The sequence below is a fragment of the Rana temporaria genome, chromosome 1 (assembly GCF_905171775.1).
Source record: "Rana temporaria chromosome 1, aRanTem1.1, whole genome shotgun sequence".
Lineage (NCBI taxonomy): Eukaryota > Metazoa > Chordata > Amphibia > Anura > Ranidae > Rana > Rana temporaria.
In genome coordinates this window covers 301,698,970-301,718,805 of record NC_053489.1, presented here as the reverse complement: position 1 = coordinate 301,718,805, position 19,836 = coordinate 301,698,970, and the positions used below count along the sequence as shown (strand labels likewise).

The 19,836-nt window shown below is 41.2% G+C and overlaps 1 protein-coding gene across 8 annotated transcripts in view; it reads left to right on the top strand.

Annotated features, from left to right (window-relative positions):
* MPDZ (multiple PDZ domain crumbs cell polarity complex component) overlaps positions 1 to 19,836 on the top strand; it is a 257,792-nt gene that overhangs the window by 179,092 nt on the left and 58,864 nt on the right. For all 8 annotated transcript variants that reach the window (XM_040358412.1, XM_040358432.1, XM_040358424.1 and 5 more), the window contains 7 exons: positions 59 to 139; positions 7,531 to 7,623; positions 7,716 to 7,790; positions 12,621 to 12,801; positions 16,791 to 16,936; positions 18,171 to 18,254; positions 18,339 to 18,532. In XM_040358412.1, the coding sequence (XP_040214346.1) occupies positions 59 to 139; positions 7,531 to 7,623; positions 7,716 to 7,790; positions 12,621 to 12,801; positions 16,791 to 16,936; positions 18,171 to 18,254; positions 18,339 to 18,532 (854 nt within the window). The remainder of the gene's footprint in view (positions 1 to 58; positions 140 to 7,530; positions 7,624 to 7,715; positions 7,791 to 12,620; positions 12,802 to 16,790; positions 16,937 to 18,170; positions 18,255 to 18,338; positions 18,533 to 19,836) is intronic.

The following is a 19,836-nucleotide window of genomic DNA, read 5'->3' as shown; positions in this document are numbered from 1 at the left end:
TTTAATACTTCTTTGTACCTTAAATTTAAGGATGAAAAATGTATTTGTTTTTATTTAGAATGAAGAAAATATTCCAGCATTTGCTCCTCCAACTAGTTTTGGCTCCTTCAAAAATGTTTTCCATGTGGATTTACCAAAGGTATGTACTTTTTGTTTTTGTTTTCTTTCTAATGCCGCGTACACACGATCATTTTTTGGCATGAAAAAAAACGATGTTTTTCGGCATTTAGAAAAAACAAAGTTTTTCCAACTTCATCATTAAAATGACGTTGCCCACACACCATTGTTTTAAAAAAAATGCTCTAGCAAAGCGCGGTCACATACAACACGTACAACAGCGCTCTAAAGGGGAAGTTCCATGCGGATGACGCCACCCTTTGGGCTGCTTTAGCTGATTTTGTGTTGGTAAAAGACGATTTGCGCTTTTCTGTCTGTTGCAGCATGATGAATATGCTTACTCCATTACGAATGGTAGTTTTACCAGAACGAGCGCTCCCGTCTCATAACTTGCTTCTGAGCATGCCCGGGTTTTTAACGTCGTTTTAGCCCACACACAATCATTTTTTACAACCCGAAAAACGACATTGTTTAAAACGTCGTTAAAAAATGCAGCATGCTCGAAAAAAAAATTTGGTCGTTTTTCAGAACCTGAAAAATGATGTGAAGCCCACACATGATCATTTTAAATGACATTTTTTAAAAACAACGTTTTTTTCATGCCGAAAAATGATCGTGTGTACGCAGCATTACTCTAGCATGCATTCATAAATACTAGACAGTAATGTGTTCCTTTCAGCACATAGTTATTGTGGAAAACTATGTAACTGCTGCAGGCCCAGCTACACAGGGGGCTTAAATTTTACGTAAAAACTTTTGTCTTTGAAAATCTTTGTTTGTATATGTAATTTCTATGCTCAACATGCAATACCTGTGACCCTGCCAGTCTCATATGTCCCCTGCATCTTTCTGTTTTACGCTGTGTGTTCAGACCCATGGTAGTAATGACAGCTATGCACAGTTCAGTTCTCCTAGGGAACAGCCAGATGCCTTGCTTTGTTGAGCCTGTAGTCCCCTAATCAGTCTGCAACATCAAAAGTTCACGCACTTACATTCCATTGCTTCATGTACTGTTTTTAGCGGCTTTTGTCTGAGAGCCTCACTGTCTAATCTAGCACTACAATAAATTTGTAAAAAAATCTGCTATATCCCCCCCCCCCCCAAAAAAAAAAACAGGAAGGTACACACATTATATTCTGATACAATATATAAATATAATCCACAACAGTAACATGCAGTGCTTCCCCCAAAAACCAAAACCCATTAAACTTTCAGTGAAAAAAAATGTCCAAACGTTTGATTTTTACTTGAAGATCCATGGTGAACTGGCAAATTTTCGCACTGGACAATGCTTGTTCTAGTCTCCAGCTGGCTATTGCTGTAGCTCCCAATACTTTTTGAGCCTATTCCAGGAACGTGTGCGATAGGGGAATATTGACAATCCTCTAACACACACTCCACCACCAAAAGTACCAGAGATGCTTACTAGATTGTTAAACCTCAGAATTCAGGAGGTCAACTCACACTTCTCTATGGAAATTCCTATACAGGATTTAGAGAAACTGCAATCTGTACTTCCACTCAAAATAAGGCACAGCAACTCCTCTCCCATTTACATGAACGCTCCAGATAGTGCACTTAAAGAATATGTAAACCCAACATTTCATATTCCTGATATGCAGAGAGGCTTATCTCTGACCCCCTCCCCAATCTCTACAGTTGACAGCAGAGAGGAGGACAGAAACCCTTCTATAGATCCTCTACCTCTCTCTGTAGATGCAGTAACCCCTCGTCTCCATCTTCCCTGTCTCACCATTGAGCATTCAGTTCTCTTCTGGTCCTCCTCCATACCCTGCACTTTCTGCTTCCCAGCTCCACCCCTTCTTCCAGACAGCAGCACAAGATAAGGAGGGTACACTGTGAAGTAAGGGCGGGTGGGGGACTCTTGACATCTGATGTAAGGTGGGATGGAGTGCTCTGGACATCTAGTCTTACACATTCAATTGGCCCTTTGAGGGCAACCATAATGCTGATGCAGCCCTTGATGAAATTGAGTTTGACACCCCTGCCCTAAATTCATTAAAAATGCAGAACCTACACAGGATCTCTCAGCTCTAAAAAGCAGGTAGTGGAGAGCTGAAGTTTCATTATTTAGGGGAGCTCTGAGAGCTATTTGGAGAAGAGGGATACACCCCCCTTTTCACACAGAACACAAGTAGAGAGTTGACGCTGTCAATCACATGATGTGCCCTCCTCTGTCACCATATTTCTACTGTTGTCAGGAAAACTACAGATAGCAGAGGAATGAGTCAGTGGACAGAAATCTGACTTGGTGCTCTGAATTGAGACAAGCACACACTTTAAAGCAGTAGTCTCAAAGTACCGGCCCGCGGGCCATTTGCGGCCCGCGGACCAGTTATAAATGGCCCGCAGGCAGGGCAGAAGTGGGGGGAGCAAAGAGGAAAAAAAAACATTTTTTTTTTGTTTGTTTTTGTGAGCTGGCGCTATCTGGTGGTGAGCCGTTGGTATTACAAGTTATTACCACCAGATGTGAGCTGGCGCCATCTGGTGGTGGCCGTTGGTATTACAAGTTAAGCATTACAAGTTAAACAGCAATTCTAATGTAATTTTACACTATTTTCACTGCCATCTCATTCCCTCTAATTAGAACCCCCAAACATTATATATATTTTTTATCCTAACACCCTAGAGAATAAAATGGCGATCGTTGCAATACTTTCTGTTACGCCGTATTTGCGCAGCGGTCTTACAAGCGCACTTTTTTGGGAAAAAATTACACTTTTTTTAATAAAAAAATAAGACAACAGTAAAGTTATCCCCATTTTTTTTTAATATTATGAAAGATAATGTTACGCCGAGTAAATTCATACCCAACATGTCACGCTTCAAAATTGTGTCCGCTTGTGGAATGCCGACAAACTTTTTTACCCTTTAAAATCTTCATAGGCGACGTTTAAAATAATCTACATGTTGCATGTTTTAAGTTACAGAGGAGGTCTAGAGCTAGAATTATTGCTCTCGCTCTACCAATCGCGGCGATACCTCACATGTGTGGTTTGAACACTGTTTACATATGCGGGCGCTGCTCGCGTATGTGTTTCGCTTCTGCGCGCAAGCTCGTCGGGACGGGGCGCGTTTTCTGGCTCCTAACTTTTTTTAGCTGGCTCCTAGATTCCAAGCAAATTTGTCAAACCCTGACTTACACCAGTGCTGGTGATAATAATGCGCTCGCTGACACCAGTGCTGGTGGTAATAATGCGCTCGCTGACACCAGTGCTGGTGGTAATAATGCGCTCGCTGACACCAGTGCTGGGGGTTAATAATGTGTTCGCTGACACCAGTACTGTTGTTTTTGAAGTTTGAAAGTTTGCATGGGGCCCCCCATGGCATATGAAAACTTGTCTTGTGGCCCTCAGGTAATTTGAGTTTGAGACCCCTGCTTTACAGGGATATGCTTTGTTCATTTTTAATGTCTGAGGTTTACAACCACTTTAATGTTAGAGGTGAGCATAAGTTTAGCTGACTTCACTTTATTTTACATTTAGTTAATCCTCCTCAATCCTCTAAACCTTCATATTATTGTACTTTAGTGTACCGACGCACAGCTTCCTTTCACTGCTTTGTGTAATATATTCAAAATGACTTGCTCTTTAGTTCAGTTTCCAGTTCTTCAAATCATACATGGATCAGTTGTTCTATGATTTTGTAATTTGTAAGTCTTATTTTGAAATAATAAAAAAAAATATATATATATATATATATATATATATATATATATATACATACACCACACATATTTTTATAAATTATATTTTTTATGTATATTTTAGCTTTGCAAATATTTTTTTCACGGTAATGTGCTATATTTTTATATATATATATATATATATATATATATATATATATATATATTTTGACATCTCTGACAAGTGTGATTATTTTCCCAGTTGGCAACCTAGCAGTGCATGCCTGTCATAATATAGCTTGGCCAAGGACCTGATACGGAATTCTCCCCAACCCCTCAATTCACGCTCTGAACAGACCAATTATGTATTATATATAGCTGATTGACATCAGTCTGTAAATGTGTATGTGTATCATTAGCTACTATTGTCAATAGAAAAAAAAAAAGGTAACCAACAAAGCTACACATATGAAGGCATACTGAGCAGATGACAATTTATGATGCTGTGTTTCAGTGAGTGCTTGGCAAGATAACCAGGGCAGCCATGGGGAATAAAAAAATAAGAGGGGAAAGTGGGAAACCCTTTCATTTGCTATGGTGTTCCAGGGGTTCTTTCACTATTGAAATTGCCATACATGCTGTGTAGCGCTGCTTGGCCACAGATTATATTCTGCATTTTTTCCTTTCTAAGATATTAGAAGTACAGAGTCTGGGACTATCAGGAAACTGATAACGAGTAAAAACTTCTTCAGTGTAGAGTTCTTCCCCAGTAAGTGGCTTATCCTTGGCAACACAGCATAGTTTAATGCAGCTGAAATCTTAAAGTGTATGTAAACCCTAATAATAAGCTTTTTCTTTATACTCCCTTTTGATCTGTTAAATATATCATTGAAAGCAACTTGTTATATAAGTTTGATAAGTGCAAGAAAGACCTGCAAGAAATTTTGGGAGTCAATCATTTTCTATAAACTCTGCCTATGTTGTCCTCTTATAAGTTAAAGCAGAACTCTGGCCCCTTGTTTTCCCCATGTCCTTGTTGCTAATATCCTACCTTCACCAACTTTGCCATCCATGTTCTCTGGAGCTCTGTAGTTCTTCTGTAATAGGCTGCTGAACTTGCTGAAAAAACGTTATTGCCTGCTGACTTCCTGTTTATAAGGCCGCTGGCTGCTATCCCTCTCCCAAGCTCAGCCAGCGGTCTGACACGCATCAGCCAGCGGTCTCATCAGCAATTACTTGTATGACACAGTAGGGATCTCCCACTGTGTCAAGTATTGTTATGAGAACACTGATCGCTGATCTCTCCCCCGCCGTTATAGGAATAGTGCGCTTTCAATCAAAATGGCGGGGGGGGGGGGGCAGGGCATCAGTAATCAGTGTTCTCACATACAATACCTGACACAGCGGGAAATCCCCACTATGTCATACAAGTTATTTCTGAAAATAATGCCCGCTCTGCACTGGTGGTCCCTGACATTTGGCACTGGTGGTCCCTGACAAGCGGCACTGGTGGTCCCTGACATTCGGCACTGATGAGCTGCACTGGTTTGCATTTATATTAACCACTTCTAAACCGCCATACGTCTTTATACGGCCTAACTTTAAAGATTGATATCTCGGTAACGGCAGCAGCTGCTGCCACAACCGAGGTATCAATCTTTGGTGTCAGCGGTTCTGTTGGTGATAACGGCGGTCTCCGGGGGGCAGATTCACCGCGAGATCGCCGTTATCGGCTGGCGGGAGAGGGCCCCTCCCGCCGCTCTCCTGCGCCTTCCGCCGCTTACCGTAGCGGCGGAGGCGATCGGGACCGTTCGGCTGCTGACTGGGGACGAGACTGAAGGAAAAATCTCCTTTGCCCGTCCCCATAGCTCTGCTGGGCGGAAGTGACGTCAAAACGTCAGTCCCGCCCAGCCTCTTAAAGAAACATTTTTTTTTTGTCATTTGAAAAAATTACAGTTTCAAATTTTTATTTTTTTTTGCATTTTAGTCTAAATATGAGATCTGAGGTATTTTTGACCCCAGATCTAATATTTAAGAGGACCTGTCATGCTTTTTTCTATTACAAGGGATGTTTACATTCCTTATAATAGGAATAAAAGTGATCATTTTTTTTTTTCCAGTGTAAAAAATAATAAAATAAATAAAAATAAATAAGAAAAAAAAAAAAAATTTAAAGCTCCCCGTCCCGACGAGCTCATGCGCAGAAGCGCCCGCATATGAAAACGGTGTTCAAACGACACAAGTGAGGTATCGCTACTCTGTAACTCAAAAAATGCAACCTATAGAATTTTTTAAACGTCGCCTATCGAGATTTTTAAGGGTAAAAGTTTGACGCCATGCCACGAGCGGGCGCAATTTGTAAGCGTGACATGTTGGGTACCATTTTACTCGGCGTAACATTATCTTTCACAATATATAAAAAAATTGGGCCAAATTTATTGCTGTCTTATTTTTTAATTCAAAAAAGTGTTTTTTTTCCAAAAAAAGTGCGCTTGTAGGACCGCTGCGCAAATATGGTGTGACAAAAAGTATTGCAATGATCGCCATTTTATTCTCTACGGTGTTAGAAAAAAATAAATATATAATGTTTGTGGGTTTTAAGTAATTTTCTAGCAAAAAAAACTGTTTTAGTCTTGTAAACACCAAATCTGAAAAACACCCAAAGTAGAGAAGTGGTTAAATCCATTAAATGTATTCATTTTATTTATTTTTATTAAAAAATGCATTAAATTAATAATATATTAATATACGTTTATATTAAAATCCTTTGTATTTATAAGACTGTAACCTATCATACCGTGTGTTCATGTATGGCTTGATGGCTGCAGAATGAGGGGTGTGATATATGTTGAAGTGGACGAGTTCACATTTACATGTACAAGCCTAGTGTACCTCCCGCATTCACTCCCATCCCAAGGATTCATGGGAAATGTAGTCTGATTACACTATAGAGAGAGATACGAGGGTATGATGCAATCACTGTTCTAAGAGATCCTCCCTGCCAGAAAAGATGATGCATTTTTTGAATCACAGAGCTGACTTCCTGAAAATTCAATCAGTTATATCTCTTAAATGGTAGAAATTTCACAAATGCAATAACTGTTTAGTGTTTTTTGTGGGGGGATTGTTTAAATCTTCTTTAAGGTTTTCAGTTGTCTGAAAACCTTCACTTAAGGGTTCTTCTACACCACATGCAGTATGACTGCATTGGGTTGCGATTCTAGTGTAGTCCCACAGCATGACAAGGCACAATACTTGTTCCCCTGGTTCTCTGCGTTGCGGTTGCCTTGCACTATATGACCAGTAATTGACCCGTATTAGATGACTGACATCTCAGGAAAGTTTGTTTTAAAAAAAAAAAGAGCAGTGTGATGCGCCAAGGGCAATGCATTGATTTAGGTGGTACCCACACCACATACCAGCCGTTGCATTGTAATGCAGCAGCTGGTGTCCACATACCCTAAATTTATTGAAACATCTCACACACACATTAGATTGCTGTTGCTGTTTTTCTTTTTAGATAAAGGTACAGTATTGGAAAGTGTTGTGAGTGTTCTGTATGTGAAATTAGTGTGTGTAAATGTATTACTTTGACTTTCATAATGATCAATCTGCGTTTTAGGAATGGTTGATACCAAAATCTGTATTCATTTAATCGTTAAAATATTGCATGTTTTATTTTAACAGATATCTTTTTTTTTTTTGTAAGTCTGTGGACTATAACATGAAGAAAACAGTGATTTGTATACTTTTAATATTGCTCACAGGATCAGGGAGGCCTAGGTATTGCTATCAGTGAAGAAGATACTCTTAATGGAGTAGTCATTAAAAGCCTAACTGATTATGGCGCAGCGGCAAAGGTGAGAGTCGTGGTTTTGTGTCTGATGTCATATCATATACCATGTTTGTGATCCGTGGCTTGTGTCTAAAGTGCACTTTTTTTTATACCCAGGATGGACGTATCAAGGTGGGGGATCGTATCTTGGCAGTTGATGATGAACCAGTGGTGGGTGCTGCAATTGACAAGGTATGTTTTCATGTTTAAGAAGTAGTAGTGTCCATTTATGAAACTAGTGCCTCATCTACATTATGTAGCGGCTTATGAAGCTGCAATGGCGAGTGGGGATGCTCCTTTACAGCCAAGTCTCTCGTATAACATTGCTGGATCGAGATGGGGCTCAGGTAAGTATTAGAGGGGCTGCTGCACTCAGAAGTATAGAATGCAGTAAGACCCCTTTCACACTGTATCAGTTTGCAGGTGCTATAACGCTAAAAATAGCGCCTGCAAACCAACCTGAAACAGCCACTGAGGGCTTTCACACAAGCTGTGCGCTAGCAGGGTGGTAAAAAAAAAGTCCTGCTAGCCGCATCTTTGGAGCGGTGAAGTAGCTGTGTGTATACCGCTCCTGCCCATTGAAATTAATGGGGCACCGCGGCTATACCGCCGGCAAAGCGCCAGCAGTGGCGCTTTGCAGTGATTTTTAACCCTTTCTCTGCCGCTAGTGGGGGTAAAACCGCACGCTAGCGGCCAAATAGAGCCAGAATAATTTACGGTAAAGTGCCACTAAAAATATCGGTGCTTTACTGCAGACCCCGCCCCAGTGTGAAAGGGGCCTTAGTTAAAAAAAATAATCTTTTGCCTTTACAATCACTTTACCCCTTTAAAAAAAAAAAAAAAAACTTAATGTTTAGGGGTTTGTGTCCCTTACAGGGGCGGACTGACCATTCGGGCACTGCCCGAGGGCCCCATGACACTAGGGGGCCCCATCAGGGTTTCCAGCCTTAGTAAAACCAGGGACAGTATGTAAAAATCTTTTTTTTTTTTTTTACATCTGTCCCTGAAATGTCCCTATCCTTTTGGTCTAAAAATCCCAAGATTATAGCTCACGCCTCTCCAGTACCTTCTCAGTGTGTGTATGTATGTACTGTGTGTCTGTATGTGTATTCTGTGTATAGTCTGTGTGTATGTATACTGTGTGTGTATATTGTGTGTGTATACTGTGTACGTATACTGTATGTGTGTTTACAGTACTGTGTGGCCCCATAATTTATTGCCTGGGGGGCCCCATAATCTCCTATTGCCCGAGGGCCCCATAATATCCTTTTGCCCGAGGGCCCCATGAGTTGTCAGTCTGCCCCTGGTCCATTTTGTTTCCAGGCTTGAAGTGTGGTTGTATCCCTGCACTAGTTCCCCAGTATACTCCTATTCCAAATGAATGCAGTAAAAATAACAGCAAAAAAGTTAATAAAGGCCTATGTCATAAATAATTGTGTTTTTATTTATATCAAGACAATTCTGTGATGCTTGTACCCGAGTGTATTTATGGCTACACGTTTGGATACAAATATCACAGCAATGCATTGATATAATTAAAAGCACAACTACCGTATTTATCGGCGTATAACACGCACCGGCGTATAACGCGCACCCTAATTTTAAGAGGGAAGTTTCAGGAAAAAAACTTTTAACAGCCCCTTTTATATTCCAAAGCCCCCCCCTGCACATTACACAGATCTCATCACATTACATATAGATACCAGCACATTACATATAGATACCAGCACATTACACATAGATATCAGCACATTACACATAGATATCAGCACATTACACATAGATACCAGCACATTGCATAGATCTCAGCACATTGCATAGATATCGGCACACTATGTAGCCCCCCCCCCCCCCATACACTACACAGCATTGTCTCCCTTGCACAGTACAGCTCATTTACATTACACAGCCCCCTTGCACTCCCAGGAGACTGCCAGCATACTGTAACGTTTAAAAATAAAGCACTGCCAGTCCCTTCTACATACCGTAGCCTGTGTTCAGGCACGGACAGTTCCTCTCATTCATACAGTGTTCCCCGGCTGGTCACATGATCGCTCTCCTCTCATGTGACCGCTCTCCTCCTCCAATCTGAAGCTACACTCGGAGGGGGAGGAGGAGCAAGAAGAGGAGAGAAGGGACGAGCGATTCAGTACGCTCACGCTGGCGTCCCAGGACCAGGAGAGGTAGGATGGCCGGCATGACACCCCCGCACAATCCCCGCTCCCCCCCATTGGTAAAAAAATGACATCGGCGTATAACGCGCACCCCCGATTCCCCCCTGATTTTAGGGGGGAAAAAGTGCGCGTTATACGCCGATAAATACGGTATTTATGAATGATCCCTCTCACACATATTGTATTAACTTTTTTTTTTTTACTTTTTTTTTTTTTTATATTATACTTTTCATTGAGTATATTTGACCATGATCTCGGAAGATCAGACAAATCTCGCTTCTGTTCACTTACACTACACACCGCAGCCATTCACTTTGTAATTCAGTCACTCAGAGAAGAGGAATAAAATGGTACTCTCCTCTGAGAGCATTATGCACAGTGAAGAGCTGTAATGTGTGAAGGCAGGCCAGATTGTTGGTTTATAAACACCTGAGTGTTCTGTTAAACCTAGAGAGAAGAAAGGTTGCCAACTTTTTGCACGTTCGAGAAACAAACTTTGATTGGTGGCTGTGGGCAAAACCATTTGTCCAGGAATCCTGTTTTTCATCTAGCAAAATGAATGTGTTGGTTAAATCGCAATTCCAATAATAGGTCTCAATTGCTCTTAGCTGTTTGTCGTAATTATTTCAGCAAACTTCTAACCAAACTATTACAACCAATACCTATCTGTTGGGATGATGTGGCTATAAAAGTTCACACTAGCAGCCTGAAACCAAAAGTTTAGTACTTACTAACAGCAGAAGCAGAATTATTAACCACTTTGGCACTATAGCAATTTTTTATTTATTGTTTGCTCACATCTTTTTTGGCTAACCTCCAGAACATTATATATTTTTTGAAAGCAGAGGGCCTGTGGAATAAAAAAAGATAGTTGTTGCAATTTTTAAATGTCACATTTGCATAGCTGTTTATTAAACACATATTTGTAGGAGAAAAAAAATATAATAAACTGCATTTTAGTGCATCCAAACACAATATAATACCACCTGTACTGTGAAACTGCCATCAGCATGTGCTTAAAGGGGAGTTCCAGTCCCCAAACATTTTTTTTTAAACACTGCTCTGTAACTGTCAAAACCTGTAAATGAACATTTCTAACCTGTCATACTTTTTGCGCTTTTACTTTCTTTAAAAATAGTTATTTACTTACTGATCTCGGAAGCAGGCCGTTTCCATTTTAGTTGTGGGCATCTGAAGCCCTCTCGTGTTCATTTCCTGGATTTCTGCCCAAATCTCGCACATGCTCAGTAATGCCTCAGGGAGGCCGTCCTTCCTGACAGGTTGCTATGGCAATGTTCCCGCCCCCATGCTATAGCAGCCTGTCAATCACAACACAGGCGAGTAAAGGAGAAGTCAGATTAGGCAGGGAATGCATCAGCAGCACTAGGGGGTGTGGTCCGAAACCGGGTGACACCATCCTGATGGTGTTATAAATCATGACTTAATATTACACCTCTGACGTTCCTGGCTGTTTTTTTTTTTTCTGTTCACTAACGACTTCCTGAGTCTGCCCTGTCACTTTATACAGCAATGTCTAGCTCTTGCTGGCTGAAATAATATAGCATTGAGAAAGATATTGGTGCTGGAAGCTCTGTTTTGTGTGGCACTGTTTTATAATCCAATATGTGCAGGGAGAGAGAGGAGCTTTCAGAATATTCATTGGCGGTGTAGGGGTGGGCGGGACAGAGCAGCTATCTATCGCCAGCCAATAGGATGGCGTCAGGGCGGGCCGCTACGTGTATGCGGCTCTGCCCCCTTTCTTAAGACGCCATATAATTGGCTGGTGTTCCAAGTCTGCTCTGTCCCGCCCACCTTGACATCGCCAATGAATTCTTAAAGCTCCTCTCTCTCTCTCCCTGCACACAGTTAGATAACAAGACAGTGTCACACACCTGTCACTTTAGAGAGAAATGTCTAGCCCACGCTGGAGGGAGAGAGGAGCTTTCAGAATATTCATCTGCGATGTCGGGGTGGGCGGGACAGAGCAGCTATCGAACGTGAGCCAATAGGATGGGGTCAGGGCGGAGCCGCATACACAAATAATTGCCTGGTGTTCAATAGCCACTCTGTCCCGCCCACCCCGACGTCGCCGTTGAATATTCTGAAAGCTCCTCTCTCTCCCCACACACAACAGGTACAAAAAACGCGAGATTTCATTATGCCTATCTCCCAGCAACCCTTGTTTAATCGCCTAGGCTAATAAGACCAGGAAGCTGTAGTAAAAACGGGGACAAAAGGTATTTACCAGCCTACCTTCAGCAGTGTTGGATGTATTCGGCCACAGACCCATACTTGGGGATACTAAAACTAGAGAGTGTAAAATCATTTTTTTTTTTTTTTTTTTTTTTGTGAAAGCTTAATTGAACAAGCTGAGGTTAAAAGCTGATTGGCTACCTTGCACAGCTGCACCAGATTTTCTCATCTCGAAAATGAAGAGGTTGTGAAAATTCTTGTACGACAGAATAAAACTTTAGATGTGATGTAATGCGTTGTGTTTGTATTGTATTTTCTGACAAACTGTACTGATTAAACTAAAATCGTACAATCTGGTATTGTACGAGAAAACTTTTCGTGCTTGTCCCATCAGATAATTTTGCATGAATTGTCGTGATCGGCTCTCGAAAAGCTGTGTACCAACGATCAGATTATCATACGATCGCTTTGAAAGCGGGATTTTTGGTCCCATTTTCTGTTTGTGTGTACAAGGCCATTGCAAATGTTTTAAAATGTGTACATGATTTTATACAACTCTGCCTTTAGTTTTTGATCTGCATTACATTAAATATCACCTGTTTTATTTTGTAAATTACACCTATGTTTCTGAATGGGGACATTTTTGTTTCTTAAGGTTGTTGGTCTTTTGAAGAAAGCCAAATCAACTGTGACAATGACAATAAGTTCTGATGATCAAGAAGGCCAGCAAAATTACCCTTTGCCCCTCAGTACATTTACATCCAGCGCTGTGGAGAAAAAGAATAGCCAGCAATGTCTTCCACATATCAGCTTGACGGAACCAGAAGCTGTTTGCAGTAAGGGTCTCCTTCCATTTGTTTATCACTTCAAGAAGAATTTACTCAAACCATGGTTTAAAGTAGAAAATAGAACCCTAGTGCATTGCTAGAAATAAACAACATTTTTTGTGATGGGCATATTTCCTTATTACTTTGTCTTCTTGGATCTAATTCATACACTAATTTAGAGGCCCTAAAACAAATTAAGACATGTACCGTATGTAGCCACTCTATCTTCTTAATAGATCATAGCTAAGCAGATTTGAATCAAGAAAATCCACTTTATTGTACAGATAGTTCGCCTCAGTTCCTCAGTTATTATTATGTAATGGTGTAGAACGACACAAAATGGTCCTCGTGGATTTCCAGCAGTCTTAAAGCAGGATAAGGAGAAACGTATATAGCAATGCCTCAGAAATGTAAGAGACACAATTGTTAGTTGTTCAAAATGTTACAATTATGATATTAGAAACGTTATTAGTTGTTAATTAGAAAGGTGTTTTTTAGTACAATTGATTAGGTAATTAAAATTTAAGGTTGTAATCGGGTTGCATAGGCATGTGCAGCCTATTGCATTAGCATCCAAAGCTCAACCACACTGATGTAGGGTGAGAAGGCCTGGCTCGCAGTCTCTGCTCTAATTCATCCCAAAGGTGTTCTATTGGGTTGAGGTCAGGACTTTGTGCAGGCCAGTCAAGTTTCTCCACCACAAACTTGCTCATCCATGTCTTTATGGACCTTAGGGGAAAGGTTGTTGCGCTAAAATAAAAAATCTAAACGGTAAAATTGAGGAAAAATTAATTATGGAGCCAGTAACCCAAATCAATGCGAGACTAGAAAGAGGATAATTTCAGTCCTAATGCATCCACAAAAATAAAGTTCATATAGGAGTAGCAATGTTGAGGAGCAAATGAAAAAAACACCTTGAACCAGTAAGAATTGGAGGCTTACCGGATGGCAAGCAGTGTGTGCTTGCGACTGCAAACCCCAGCCAGGGCCTTTAAAATGATCCTCGCAGGGGAAGATGGAAAAAGAAGAGGATTCTTGAAGTCAGAACATGTATGAACAACAGCAAGTGGCTAAAACCCTAGCCTGGGCCTTTAATTCCTGGGCTGAAATGATAGTCCTACGTGTCCTCCGTGTTCAATGGGTACATAGAGGGAGTGATAGAGCCCACATAGTGAAGTTCGTTTAAACCATGCGTTTAATAATTAAAAATTGCACTTACAGAGTCACAATGGAAATAAAAACAGAGAGAAGCCGGCCGGCTCGGAAAAAACGCCCGTCCACTCTACACAACACGTCCTGCGTCAGCACGCTACCTTCCCAAATTTTATTGACTTTTTAATATTTCTTAGCGCGGTATTCTTCTTCCTTTGTTCCATATTTATGGACCTTGTTTTGTGCACTGGTCTAAATCATTTGGCGGAGATTATAATGAGGGGTTGTTCCTTAGGGGTTTGGCTTGGCCCTTTAGTTCCAGTGAAGGGCACTTGTCTAAGGCGTCAGCATAACAGGACATTTTGGACAATTTTATGCTCCCAACTTTGTGGGAACAATTTGGTGATGGCCCCTTCCTGTTTCAACATGACTGCACACCAGTGCACAAAGCAAGGTCCATAAAGACATGAACTTGGCAGGGATGGTGGAAATTTAACTTCAAGTGCAATGATTCACATTTTATAACATACACAAACTAAAACATATAAAATTAAGTGTAACAATCTAAAAAAAAAAAAAAAAATCCAAAGTGCTATAATGATGTGAACCTGCCACCTAAAAAGTTGTTGCACTTGAAGTTAATTGTATTGCAATGATCTGTAAAGGGGTTTCCACCATCCCTGCTAAGTTTCATTTATTATGTCTTGTTTTCAGTCTGTTGTGTATTATATGTGAAGTTGCCTATCACATAGACCGGTATTGAGGTAATATTGAAGTTTATTGAGATTTCCATATATTAGAGGGTTTCATCGTTTTTGTTACGTTATTGATTAGAAAGCTCAACGGATTTCCGCCGCCCCCCCAATAGACAATGTGCCTGACTGTTGAGTTCCCCCATCCCTGCACTCAGTGCACAGATGGGCACTGATTGGCGGCACTGATTGGCAAAACTGGCAAAACTGATTGGCAGAAATTATGGGCACTAATAGCTGCCCCTGATTGACACTGATAGGTGGCACTGATAGGCAGCACAGATTGTTAGCACTGATGGGCACTGATAGACACTGAAGCAGAAAAACGCCTGTAATCTGCCCCAACTAAGCTCCTGTTCTTTTTTGAGCTTAAGGCTGCATTCACACCTGAGCGACAAAACGCCCGACGCCGGACGCTTCTGCCGCTAGAGGGGAGAATTCCCATTGCTGTCTATGGAGATGGTTCACATCTCATAGACGCCGAACGCCTGTCGCCTGAAAAAAAGTCCCGGACCCTTTTTTTCAGGCGACAATGGCGTTTTCCCATTGACAGCAATGGGAAGACTTTTGAAAAAAAAAAAAATGAAAGTTTCATAATCGCGGCAAAATACGCCGCTACCGCCGAATGCGCCTGTCGCTCAGGTGTGAATGGACTCTAAGGCTTTTTTCAGGCGTTTTGCTTAAGGTGACAAAATGCCCAGATGTGAACAGGTGCCATTAAACTGAATGGGATTTTGCTTGTTGGGTGTTTTTCAGGTGTTTTATGAGCTGAAACCGCTCAGGGTGAATGCAGCCTTATTAATACATTTAAAAAAAACTCAGAGGACAACAGGCTCAAAAGAAAGCCCCCCACACACACACACACACACACACATTTTTTTTAGAAATATATATATATATTTTGAGCGCATCGAGGCCTTTGGGTAATGACTGCGCTCCCAATAAGCATTTTTATAAATAAATATATATCAATTCTGTATCATAGGTAATTACAAAGTTATAGTCTCATGAATAGACACATAGCGCAAATGTGAAACTAAACAGGTGTGAGAGACTAAGGGCCAGATCCACAAAAGGGATACGCCGGCGTATCTACTGATACGCCATCGTATCTCTGTTTCTATCTATGCGACTGATTCACAGAATCAGTTACGCATAGATATTCCTAAGATCCGGCAGGTGTAATACTTTTACACTGTCGGATCTTAGGATGCAGTACCGCGGCCGCCGCTGGGGGCTTTTCTCGTCGAAATTCCGCGTCGGGTATGCAAATTAGCACTTACGGAGATCCACAAAGCGGTTTCCCTTTGTGAAGTCTCCGTAAGTTGTTAGTTTGCAAACGCAAAATTAGGGCTACTTTTACAAAGTGTAAAGTTAGTACACCATGTAAAAGTAGACCCTTCTTTCCCGCGACGCTGTCAAATTTTTTTTAAATTTTTTTTTTTCCCGCCGCATCTCTTTTTTTTTTCCCCGACGCAACTTTTTTTACCCGGCGCGATTCACAAAACTCGGTGTAACGTAACTTCGCGCAAAGCACGTTGGGAAAATCGCATCGGGAGCATGCGCAGTACGTCCGACGCGGGAGCGCGCCTAATTTAAATGGGACTCGCCCCATTAGATTGGGCCCGCCTTGCGCCGGACGAATTTAAGTTACACCGCTGAAAATTTCTAGGTAAGTGCTTTGTGAATCGGGCACTTAGGTAGAGATTTTGCGGCGGTGTAACTTAAATGGGAAAAGTTAAGTTACGGCCGCTCGTTGTGGATCTGGCCCTAAGTGGATATTTAGCTGCATATTTTCGTAAAAACTTAAGAGGATTGTGGGTCTATGTGTCAAAAACAGGAGGCACATTGTGACCTATATTATGTTAAAAATGTACATATTATGTAAAGAAAGATCTTGGTCTCATAGTTCTAGAGGATTTGACAACCTCTAATGAACAATAAGAAAGTTTTACATAATGTATAGCTGGTTGGGAACAATTGCAGCGCTCAGTTGTTTTTTTTTTAAAGGTTATAAATTACTTTTATTAAATCTTTTTTATCTTTTTTTCATCTTATTCCTATTCTCACTTTAATGCTTGGATTTTTTTTTAGGTGCCAGTCGATCATCAACTCCTGCGACATTTCCTTCAGACCCAGCCACTTGTCCAATTATACCTGGATGTGAAACCACAATTGATATATCTAAAGGGAGAACAGGTCTGGGACTCAGCATCGTAGGAGGTGCAGACACTCTACTGGTAAATATTTGACTTTGAATATATTCTATCTATCGATATACAGTGGGGAAAATAATTATTTGATTCCCTGCAGATTTTGTAAGTTTGCCTACTTACAGAGAAGGGAAGGGTCTATAATTTGTATCATCTGGGCTTGAAGGGTTCAGCTGAACTCACACGATTTCATTCCCACAGTTAGTGTGAACCAGGGCTTAATCTTATGGAAAATTTATGGAGGGAGCTGAAACTTTGAGTTGCCAAGTCACAGCCAATAAATCTTAAAGTGGATCTAAACCCTCTCCTATATCCAGTGAAGTGAACAGCCTCAGATGATACACAGAGATTACACAAATCTCCCTACATAAGTTCTACTTGTATATCTGCTGTCTTCAGATTTATATTATGTTTAAAAAGTGCACATCCTGTTAAAATGTTCTCTTCCTGATTCACCTGTAGGTGTGGATACTTGCTATACACTGTGAGAGACTGAGACAGCTGATTGGAGGAAAGGCACATACCCCCTCCCCACACATGCAGAGCTTGCCTCTGAATAGTTCAGCTTTGTGCTAATCTATTTATAGCTCTCTCCCTGACACCAACTTCAGGCTCCTGTCTCTGAGAACTTGTTAGAAGTTATCAGGCTGATAACAGAAGAACTAAGCAGGAGAAAGCTATGGGACATAGTACTTTGGAGAGAGGTACGAAAACTCTGCATATATATATATATATGTGCCCAGCTCAAATTTCATGAATCGGGTTTACATCCACTTTAAGGATTTAGAAAAGATCTGTAAAGAAGAGTGGACCAAAATCTCTCCTGAGATGTGTGGAAACCTGGTCACCAACTACATGAAACGTCTTACCTCTGTGCTTGCCCACAAGGGTTTCTTCTCTAAGTACTAAGTCATGTTTTGATTGGGGATCAAATACTTATTTTACTTACTGAACTGCAACTCAATGTATAACATTTGTATTGATAAAAATAATAGACCCTTCATTTCTTTGTAAGTGGGAAAACTTCCAAAATCTGCAGAGGATCAAATAATAATTTCCCCCACTGTATATGTGTATATTCATGCGTGCGCACACACACTGATTGCTGAAAGAGCAGCATGCTAAATCCTATTCTTCTGACATGCCTATCCCTTTACCAAATTATCTTGGTTCTTCTCTGAATGCATCAGAGGAAGACTTTGTATTTTATAGTTTCATGTCATCGGCTTCAATAAACAAACGGTTGGTTTCTGATTTTCAGGGTGCAATCATTATTCACGAAGTATATGAAGAAGGTGCTGCTTCCAAGGATGGCAGACTATGGGCTGGGGACCAGATTTTAGATGTAAGGATGTTAAAACCGAAAAAAAAAATATGTAGACAATGTTCCAGGTTACTTTTAGCCTATAAACATTTTTCATTTTTGCAGGTCAATGGTATTGATCTAAGAAATGCCACACACGATGAAGCCATTAATGTATTGCGACAGACACCACAAAAAGTGCGTCTTTCAGTATACAGAGATGAGGCGCAGTACAAAGAAGAGGATATGTATGATATACTGAATGTGGAGCTGCAGAAGAGACCAGGAAAGGGGCTTGGATTAAGCATTGTAGGGAAAAGGTGAAATTATACGTTTTCAGATTTTAGAATGGAATACAGTATTTTTCAAAAAGCTTACATCTGTAATTGACTGTTTTAGAGATAAAGTTTTGCATTTCACATGAGAGTTCTGATCAGGTCCAGCTGTCAGTTTTTCAGGCAGATCTGATCAGAAGGTCCGTGGAGCCCTAATCACAGATGGATGTAAACAGACTTGGGTCACGTAAAAAAGAAAAATGGGAAAAAGACATCCTTTTCTGTTTTGGCAGACCAGATCAGAAGTAGCCTTATGTAAATGAACAGCGGAGTCTATTTACAACTGACCGCCCATATGGAGTCTGCCTTTGTCTGCTCTGCATAAAATGAGCAGGGCACGGATGTGACATCCATCCCTTTTTGCCTTGATCAGCAGGGGATCTGTTACAAATCCCCTTCTGGTCAGAGTGGACTCTGCTCCATGTGGAAGACGCCTAAAGCAGAAATTCACTCCTTAATCACTCCACCCCCTTTTCATTTATTTATTTTTGCCTCTTCTGGTGGCCCTATCCCCCACTGCCGTTCTCACCTAGTTCCCCTGAGACATTATTATTATTATACAGGATTTATATAGCGCCAACAGTTTGTGCAGCACTTTACAACATAAGGGCAGACAGTACAGTTACAATACAATTCATTACGGAAGGAATCAGAGGGCCCTGCTATAATAATAAATTAAACAATTTAGTAAGCTTTCAGTCTGAATTGTATTATATTAACTTAAGCTGGCCATAGACGATTCGAAACTCGACCAGTTTAGCCTGACCTACTTGGGTACAACCAGCCCGCTGGTTTTTACATGCAATTATTGCTAGCGCCTATTATAGCTACTAGCAATAATCACTTTGTTCTCCCGGAGGGGGCAACCTCCCCGTCAGGAGAACACAAGGGCTCCACGGGAGGGACTTCTGCATGCAACCTCAATATCTGTGTTGATGGGGGGAATCAAGTAATTTTCTTTCCTGCGACTCGTGGTTGCAGGAAAGAAATTTGCTCCATCTGTGGCCAGCCTCAGCCTGAGGCCCCATACACACGAGAGGATTTATCTGCAGATACGGTCCAGCGGACCGTATCGGCGGATAAATCCTCTCGAGGATTTCAGAAGATTTCAATGCGATGGCGTGTACACACCATCGCATTGAAATCCGCGCTGAAATCCTCTGCCGATGACGTGTCGCGCCGTCGCCGCTATTATGACGCGGCGACGGGCGCGACGCTGTCATATAAGGAATTCCACGCATGCGTCTATTCATTACGGCGCGTGCGGGGAATCCCTTTGGACGGATGGA